The following is a 10,432-nucleotide window of genomic DNA, read 5'->3' as shown; positions in this document are numbered from 1 at the left end:
CAACGCAGCACACTATCCTCTATGTATATTGTTCCATCGATCCCTTACTCGAGTACTTAAAAGGCACGTAATTCTTAAGAGAAGATTTGATCTATATATAAAGTTTAGAAAAATAAATTTATAAATTAACGTGTTTTGATATGAAATATCATATTGTATTTTTTTATTATTATAAAATAAATCTAATATTTTTATAAAATTTTTTATAAAAATATTACTTCTCAAACTTGAAACGTTCCGGATGCCTATTTCACTTTCAATTCAAACAGAAACTAAAACATGTATAGGGTTACATCCCCACTCGCCCTGTCCAGAACGTGAAACACCATTACCATTTTTTACTTTGCCTCCTTGGCTTGCTATCTGTCTTATATGTACTAGCGATTTCCTTCCCACTGGCTATATTCTACATGAACAGTTTGTGTCGTACCACGTCTGCATGGAGAAACTTCGTGCCAGTAGACTGGTTTTGTCTCTTTCAGATCCTGACATGCAGCATGCACGTCTAACTTGGCTTTATTTATTCTGGAAAGACAAGTAGTAGCATTAAAAGAGCTCCATTCGGTGGATCATACTCGGTCGAGAAGCCTACCCATCTTTGCTTTTTTCCTCCTCATCCTCCCTCTCTGCTCGAAGTTACTCTGGTAAGTTTTCTTCTCGGTGTTCCTCTTAATTGTTTGAAAATAATTCCAAATGATGCTTGTTACGTTATTCATTACCATAAGCCTCACTATCCACTTCCCATAGAATATCTTCTTGTAATTATGTGTTGATTGATAACAACTTTGGGTTTACTTCTTTCAAATTCACTGTCTCTCTAGGAATTTGTCTTTGCTGCAATAAGTCTTTTGGTCTTGCGTTATTTCAGAAACTGTTTGCCACAGCATTTGAATTAGACTGCTATATGCTTCTCCAAGCTAAAGACATACAAGCCGTGGAATGCACGCCACACTTATTTTTTGGTGGATTTCAATAGTTTACCTTAAAACAGAGTCAGCTCTCAATGACATCGAAAACTAACTACAACACATGTTTCATAGTTCAATGGTCATATGATATATCACATAGTTTTAAATCTGCATAGATAAAACAGATTTATATTCTTGTATTGCCTTTTAATTTGACCATCTTAACTTTGCTTTCCTACTTTATGTGTTGGCAGTAGTCTGAAAATGAAACTAAGTCCAGATTTGAGACAAGCTTTGACGGTTGGCACTGGACTAACTTCTTTTTTGTGTGTGTTTTTTTCTGAAATAGTTAGCAGTGCATTACATGTTCTGTGCAACCCAGTTTTTGGATAACATAGTAAAATGCTGTTAGTCTTTTCCTCTCTTAGCGTACATGTGCATATGTGTATGTTTATGAGCACTCAAACCTGATCACTGCAGGGTCAACCTTCCCTGGTTGGTCGTCTGATCCAATTTTTGAGCTTGTTAATTGAACAACATTCCCTGACATACTGGATACCGGAGGACTGAAACTCTTAAACATTATCTAGGTACTCTCTAGCTTCTTTCTTCGTTTTCATGAACCTGAAAAACAATGTAGAAGTGGGAGGTGAACATTAGTAGTTCATAATTCATTTCCCTTTGCAAGAAACAGAGTAAATGCTCTGAGAATAACCAACAAGTTCATTGCCATGCTTTGTTAGATTTTGGACTCCAGGTTTTTAATTTAGTATTTTATATTTTATTTAGAACTTTAAACATTGTTAAGAGTAAAGTTGTTTGTCTAAAACATGGTTAGAATGGTTAGAACAGTAACGTATGCCATTCTACTTTTTTCAATTTAATGTCTGTAGAATGATTTGTTATTGAAGTCTCGTAAGGTTTTCTTAATCTAATTGTAGAGTTTAATGGAGTTAAGAACTTGGGGGCTTAGATTAGTTTTTGCAGAGTTGTTGCCATTGCTTTCTCTCAATGTTAATGAATAAGATACGTTGTTTCTCAGAGTCGGATATTTCGTACCATGGCTATTAAGTTCTTGACGGTTCTCTGCATATTGGCTTCAATATGTTCCTTGGCTATTCCTTCTTCCTCCAATGGATTAGTGAGAATCCCATTAAAGAAAGAACGTTTGAATCTTAATAATATAAAAGCGGCCAGAATAGCTGGGAAACAGGGAAAATATGCTACACAGAGCGATTTTCATAATCTAGGTGGTTCAGCAACAGATGTTGTCTCATTGAAGAACTGTTTGGATGCTCAGTATTATGGAGAGATTGGAATTGGTTCACCACCACAAAAGTTCAATGTCATCTTTGATACGGGCAGTTCAAACCTTTGGGTTCCATCTTCATACCATAACTTTTTAGTGAGTCTCTTTGTAATTATGTGCTTTTGGTTTCATAGTCCCCATGTTATTTTCTTAGAAATCTTTTCATCATGCAGATGGATAGCTATGTCCATTCTAGGTACAATGCTTGCCAATCCAGTACACATATGGAGATTGGTAAGTTTTCAGTTGAATGCTCCTACAAATATCATGAAATATATTGGCAGAAAAAAGTTTTGTTGTAGTCTAGTGAAATGAACTTTTTCTTTTTGGGAGGAGGGTGATGAAAAGAGAGGTTTTGAAAACCAGGCCTTCATTTCTTATTATCTTTTGCATAGGTAAAAATTGTAATATCCATTATGGTTTTGGATCAATTTCGGGTCTTCTTAGCAAAGATAATGTACAAGTTGGAGACCTTGCTGTCAAAGATCAAGTAAGTGATTTCCAGCTTGAGATGTACTAGGGTGATGTTATGTTTGCTTGCTGGTTTCATATGATGTTAAGACATTTTTATCATCCTTGAGGTACTCATTGAGGCTACGAATGAGCGAGGTGTTCCTAGGGTACAGACAAAGTTTGATGGGATACTTGGACTTGGGTTTCCAGAAAATTCTGCAGGGAATGCTATGCCAGTTTGGTAAAGACTTGGGCATACTTTTCAAAATATTCATTGTTATACCTCCTCATGTTGAAAGAATTTTTCCCCTCACGTACTATGTTTCATCACTTTCTGTTGCGTTGTACAACCTTTCATGCTCTTGGCACAGGCACAACATGGTACAACAAGGCCTGTTAAGCCAGAAAATCTTTTCCTTATGGTTGAATCAGCATCCAGAGAAAAGTGAGGGAGGTGAGATCATCTTTGGTGGTGTTGATTACAAGCACTTCAAGGGTGAGCATACCTATGTTCCGGTTACTCAAAAGGGTCACTGGCAGGTGCAGTTCTTATGTTCTACCTAGTCGTCTTTATACAACACTCTTAACAGTTATTTTATCTTTTATAGCATTATTGTAAAGTGACATGTTTTGTTTTGAATTTTCATCTTCTAGATTGGGTTGGAAGATTTTCTTATTGCAAACCATTCCACAGGTGATGAGATCGCATACTTGTACCCACTTCAGCGTTTGTGATGAATATTTACATTTCTTTGACCAAGAAAACATCTCTCTCAAAATATGATTCTTAAGATTATGCAGTGCGTCCCATTTAGATAACACAAGCAATGACTTTGTAAAGATATTTTAGAAACAAGCACATCCTACTTGAAAAAGTATTCTCCCTTCAAGAAAGAATGATCCTTTACTGTCACTATTTAAAGTGAAATACTGATAAAAGCCTTTATTAAGAGGCGGTTTGTCTGCTGCGTTACACAAATCATTTCTCCATGCACATATTTTCATTTTATAGTCCTTAGAGATCAAAATATAATATATATCCTAGTATTTCTTAATGTTTAATTTCTGAAGTACATAAAATTGCCTATTGTTTGAGATTCACTGACATAACAAGCTCCATTGAATTCCTAAGATTGAGAAGTTCAAAATTTCAGGTTTGTGTGTGGTTGGCTGTGCTGCTATAATGGATTCAGGCACATCCTTCATCGCTGGACCGAAAGTATGTGCTAGTACTATATGGCACTTGTTCTGCCCAGAAAGTTCTAACAGATACATTGTACCAAGTTTTTTTTACTTAATCCTATTAAAAAAGATGATTTTTCTCTTTGTTTATTCAACTTCAGGCTATGGTCGCTAAAATCAACCATGCCATGGGAGCAAAAAGATTCAAGAGCATGGAATGTAAAAAAGTTCTTTCCCAATATGGAGATATGATGTGGAATCTCTTGCTGTCAGGGGTCTGTCTGTTCTGGTAACTGTATTTTATGCTTGTTATATAGGGTATATGTCTTACACTTTTCTTCCCTTATCTACAGCTACAGCCTGACAAAGTGTGTTCAAGTATTGGACTGTGTTATAATAATGGGTCTCGGCATGTACTGAGGTTATTAATTCCATTTCCTTCTTTTCTTAGAATGAATTCTGTATCATCAGATGTGGCCTTGAACTAATAAATCCAAAATTTGAATTTATGCAGCAAGATTATTGAAACAAAGGTTTTGCATAAGAGTGGGAAGAAATTGGCAATTGGTGAGGATCTTCAATGTGCTGCCTGTGAGATGACTGCTATATGGATCCAAACCCTTCTCAGACAAAACAAGACCAAAGTCAAAATATTTGAATATTTAAACAAGGTTATTTTCCCATATGTCCTCTTCTTTATGTCACCAATTTTTCTTTTTGCATAATGGGACTAATGTTTCTGATCTGCACACATTTTCCTTTGTTGAAGCTGTGTGACAACTTGAATCCAGTGGGAGAATCAGCTGTCAATTGTGACAACATTCGAAACTTGCCACACATTTCATTCATCCTTGGGAATAAATCCTTCCACCTGACACCTGAACAAGTATGGGTTTGTTGCAACCTTTCCCCTTAAGATTCTACAAGTGTTTGAGATAGTTTAATTTCTCATTCCATTTATCTGTTATTTGATGCAGTATATCCTGAAGGTTATACAAGGATCTTCTTCCTTCTGCATCAGTGGCTTTATTCCTTTAGATGCTCGGCCTCCTCAACGAGATCCGCTCTGGTATGTTCTCATCTAATACATGAGGTGTCTCTTTATGCAGTACTGATATGAAATCTTAATGGTTTCTTTCATATTATCTATGCACACATTAAACATAGTGTCTTCAAGCAGGATTCTTGGAGGAATTTTCATGGAAGCATATCACACAGTGTTTGATTTTGGCTATCATCGAGTAGGATTTGCAGAAGCTGCTTAGTGATCCTCCAATAAATAAGACAGTGATATTACTGAGATGGAGGGAGGTATGTATGGTAGGCTGTCATTGAATGATGGATGGCTAATAATGAATGTTAGATATGTACTTTATGGTTAGATGCTTGTGCATGGTCGTGTGTTACTTCATGTAGTACTAATAAACAGTACTGATGGGTAGATAATTTTTATGTAATATTACATCCAATGCTTTTTTTATGTTGATTCAACTTTCGAAACTGAAGGAAATTTAATTTTTATTTAATTTTTATATAAGAAAAATGATAAACACAACTCTTTCCACAACCCTTTTCACAATCATGTTTAAAATGAAGTACAATTTTGTAAAGTAATTTATCCCCATTTTAAAAATGAGAAATGATATTTACAATTCCAGGATGTATAAGTTCCGCGCATCCCTTTTGAAAAAAGTGAGAATTTTATTTTTTTAATGATAGACTCCACTTTTTTCTAAAGGGGGTATGTGAGGCTTGCACATTCTAGGACTGTATCTAGAATTACTCACTAAAATTTCTTACACAGGAACTGATCGAGTGGTTGTACCAATTAATTATTGTGATGATTAATAATTATGTGATGATCTTCAACCCAATTAGGTCTCAAATCAACCTAATTAATCATCACATATGCGAGGTTTTCGGTAACTCCAAGAGAGATTTGATTACACCAGATCGATTAATAGAAAAATTGGTTTCCTTCTTGGCTTAAAATGATAACTCAACATCTAATTGGGTTGCTCTAGAAATGAATTTATTGCTCCTTAAGTAGATCTTGGGTTGACGTGTTATATATATATATATATATATATATATATATTTCGAAATCACACTTCTAAAAATCTGCAAATAGGTCATCATGGTACATTGTTGACATTGTGCTAGGCACGATTTCTCCCTCAAATATGCAGATAACGGCCTTGTCCCTTACCCAAAATTGAAGTACCTTATTCATCAAATAACAAATTTGCAGATACATTTTTATTAAATGTGGAACATTAGTTTCAAGTAAGGGTGTAAGTTAACATGTCCGGACTGGAAGACCGACTGGACCGAACGGTTTCGGTTAGTCCGGTCTCGGTCCATTAGTTTGCAAAGGTTCAGTTTTCAATCCAATCCTAGGTTATGGTTTTTTTGAATCGGACGAGATCGATCGAAATACATATATATACTTTTAATTATTTTTTATATAGTATTTTATATAATAGTTGTATAACTTGATTTTGTAATTTTCATCTAATCTATAATCATCGACTATATATATTAAATATAATATTAAATATTAACTAATATGCTATTGACAATTAACTAATATATTATATGATAAATCATAACATTATATGCAATGATACATACTCTAGTTACCTAGTATCTACACTTAAATGAAATAGTTAGGTACATTTTTTTTGTAAGATACCTAAGTCAAGTATGAAATATCCAAGGACCAATTATTCATTAAAATATTAAAATTTTAATATAGGCCATTATGTATTATCTATCATAATTCATACATGTACTATTAAGTATTGTGTACTAAGTTAGTAATATCATAAATATAATTATAACTAATAGCTTTATGAATGAGTTAATTAGATAATCTACAACTCACTTAAATTTTATTTTATTATTTTCTATAATTTTTATCATTTAATTTATTTGCTAAGAAAAGAAAATGGAAGAAAAATGTTGGGCTCTTTTGTATGTTGGCCCATTTTGCACTGGTTCCAACCAGATTGAACCGATAGATAACGGTCCAGTCCGATCTGCAAGTGTAATCGGTCTGGTCTTGAGATGCAAAATGAGAGGATTGTAATTTTTGATCCTGTCCAAAAATCCCCCCATGAATCAACCGGACTGGATTAATTACACCCCTACTTTCAAGTTTTCATAATTTTCACAAAAACAAACAATCCTAAAATTGTATATACGTGCATATGTGCAATTATTGATTCTTAACCGTCATCTTCCAGCATATTAATTTGCTCGGGTCAGCATCGAAATAAGGACTCACATCCTTTTAAGTAAAACTATTATAGGGCCTTTTGGTCGCCGAGATGCCTACATGAGGTGAAATTGTGTATCCATCCATAGCTTAATAAGCAAAGCAACTACCAAACTGAAAAGAAAGATTTGTTGTGAACGATAACAGAAAAAGTAAACCAAAAACAAAAAAAAAAAAAAACAGAATCATTCATGTGACGCCCCAACCTCCGCTTGGGATGGAATGGAGATTTGGAGCACATGGTTACATACTTCCGTTCTTGACAGATAATATGCAATGCATCTTAGTATGCAACTAGCAGTATGTAATAATTGTAGCGGAAAAAAGTGACTTCTAAAAATTTTGCTCTAGAATGAACTAAACATCTCAATATTCAAATCAACCATAGATAGATGGCACTTTACTTAAAACTTAAAAGAGGTCCCAATAGTAAGCTATAAGTCCAAACATAAATTGGAAGATAGAATCTCCTTATTACAGACAACTTAGTGGTTTCATAAAAGATAGCTTAAATAATTTCTTTGAGGCATTACATGGTAATCAGGACCATCTTTAAAAATATCATAGTCAATTCCAACTTGAGGTCAGGGTCGGGTTCATCCTTAATCACCCGTATTCAGAGGCTGGAGTTCATCACCATCTTAATTGTTTGAAGTTTGGTCCTGCTACAATTTCTACCATTCTGGTGGGGAATGGTAGTTGGGACTAACTCAATGAGATTCTTTAAAATCTCATTAAGTTAAACAACCAACTTGCATATAGATAAGATATACATGATAGATTAGGGGTGAGCACCGAATAGTTAGAGTCGGATTCCCCTAAATCCGACTCTGACTCCGACTTTGTCGGAGTTCAAATCCAAACTTCGACAAATCGGAGTTGGATTTGAGCTTTTAGTCTTGGACTTTTTTTTAACTACATATTTAGCCCCTTTTTTTTAAAAAAAAAAATTTGTGACATTTCAAATTTCAATTTTTCCAAAAAATTTAAAACTAAAACTAAATCATTCCCTGCTAATTTACTTCTATACTAATATCTAATTTATTTTTATACTAGACTTATACCATAATGTCTAATTACATGTTATCATACTATAGTATTACATATTATTTTTAGTGCCTAATCACATATTGTTATACATTAGTATTACATGTTATTATACTAATGTCTAAGTTATTTCTAGCTTAATTATATACTAGACTTTTTAGTGTCTAATTACATGTTATTATACTTTAGTAAATTAGTATATGTGTTATTAATTTATTATACTAGACTTATATAAATACTAGTATCTAATTTATTTCTATACTTGATTATGCATTATAGTAATACTATGCTGTTTACATATACTAAACTATCATTAGTCTATTTATATTATAGTATAAATATATTATTTTATAATAATTTGCTCATAGTAGTATATTATTGAATTTAATTATATAAGTTCTAGTTATATAACTATACTAGTATATATGATAAATATATAGATAAATACATACTTTTATAACATACGTATAATATCGGAATTGGATTTAGAGTTGGAGTGTTGGAGTCGGATCGGATCAAAGTCGAAGTCGGTCCAGTGACACCTCTGACTTCGACTCTGATTGAAAAATTACCAAAAAAAAAAAAAGCTGACTCTAACCTCGTTTTGTTAGAGTTGGAGCGGAGTCAGATTTAGTTGGATTTTCAAATTTTGCTTAGCCCTATGATAGATGATAAACATGATATATATGCATGATATGCATAAAACTGTATTTGCCTTTCATCTAGATTCCTTAACATCTTTCAGAAAAATTTGATACACATTTTCTTACAGAAAACATCTTTTTTTTTTTAAAATGTACTTCTTGTTATTAGAGCCATCATAACATACATAACATATCATTACAGTTCTCTACTTGCACTAAGAGTATCTGCTGGTGACTATAGCACAACTCAAGTTAAGACTATGTCATAAGAGCTGCGCAAATATATTTTTCAATGTGTTGATATTAAACATTTCATTATCATAATATATGCACCCACCATCATTAGATGTCATATACAACTTCGCTCTGAAATTCTTTACATGAAAAAAACCATGTGAAACTCGTTGACTGCTCGTTATCAACCCAGGGATTAACTCTCCATTTTTACTTACTCCAGAGTGGACAGAGGAGTTCCACTAGGATATTCCTCTGTTCTAGCATTGGGTCGTGATAAAAAATTTTCATGCTATGCTTAATGACAAATATTTCATGACGTGTTCATTTCGTAACATGCAGTGTACTTCATGCTTAAAAAGACATTTTCACATACCATGCTAGAATAGTATTCTTTCATGCTTTTTGCAAAAGTAACATAACACATATCATGTATGCAAGTAGTCATATGCTCAATGATGTATCACATGACATTTTATAAACAAAATGACATTTATAACATGAATGTGGTGTTTATACAAGAATCATAAATAAATTATCCAAGAGTAAATTAGAAGCTAACTTACAAACTTCTTGAGTTTTAAAAATCATCGCAACTGAAATAAAATACATACTAGAGTTAGGAATCATGAAATTTGTAGAATTTAATAAACTAAAATCAGTATTTACAAAATTGCCCCTAGCTTTTCCTGAATTTGCTATTTGGGCCTTAAACTTTTACTATTTGCATTGTGGACCCAAATTCCACCAAATTGCACAAACGTCATATAATCCATATTCTTATTCCATATATGACCTTAGAATTTCATGAATCAAACATCCATTATGAGAAATTCATCCAACCCGTGGCATGCGTATGACTTAATTTTTCACTATATGTGATTTTAAGCTTATAATCTCTATGAACTCTTTATAACCAAACATTGTATCTGAACTTATTAACATGCTAATAACTTAGATTTAAGCCATATGGAATCATATCAACATCCATGTGATGAAAAAAATCAAAACATCATTAAATCACCAAAACGAGTACTTAGCATGATGTATCTAACTTCTTTTTAACATAACTCTTATAACTCTAAAGAATTTCTGTAAAAAAAATACTCCAATTTGTCCAATTCAACTCTGTGATGTCACGCTTTCTCTTGTTCTTTTCCCGACCCTTGCCAAATTTGTATTATGCATGTTCTTCAAAAACTTGTTCTCACGAGAATTAGATTTGGATGTGCTGAGGAAGATGAAAGAGGATATTACAATGATACTATGTAAATTCAAGCATATTTTTCCACCTACTTTTTTTTTGTAATGGCTCACTTAGTAGTGCATTTACCTTGAAAGGCCGTGCTAGGTGGACCAATGCAGTTTCATTGGA

The 10,432-nt window shown here is 33.2% G+C and overlaps 1 protein-coding gene across 1 annotated transcript; it reads left to right on the top strand.

Moving 5' to 3' along the window:
- The first annotated feature begins 317 nt into the window (after positions 1–317).
- On the top strand, positions 318–5,336 carry LOC121246107 (aspartic proteinase-like). The gene is made up of 14 exons (XM_041144117.1): positions 318–644; positions 1,951–2,313; positions 2,391–2,451; positions 2,613–2,707; positions 2,799–2,911; positions 3,042–3,210; positions 3,325–3,364; positions 3,825–3,889; positions 4,014–4,127; positions 4,206–4,273; positions 4,367–4,523; positions 4,622–4,738; positions 4,830–4,921; positions 5,033–5,336. Exons 2-14 carry the CDS (start codon positions 1,969–1,971, stop codon positions 5,115–5,117), a joined length of 1,521 nt encoding a protein of 506 aa, XP_041000051.1. The 5' UTR covers positions 318–644; positions 1,951–1,968; the 3' UTR covers positions 5,118–5,336.
- The last annotated feature ends 5,096 nt before the right edge of the window (positions 5,337–10,432 follow it).

This window comes from Juglans microcarpa x Juglans regia, chromosome 1S (genome assembly GCF_004785595.1).
Source record: "Juglans microcarpa x Juglans regia isolate MS1-56 chromosome 1S, Jm3101_v1.0, whole genome shotgun sequence".
NCBI lineage: Eukaryota > Viridiplantae > Streptophyta > Magnoliopsida > Fagales > Juglandaceae > Juglans > Juglans microcarpa x Juglans regia.
This window is presented reverse-complemented; position numbering and strand designations above follow the sequence as displayed.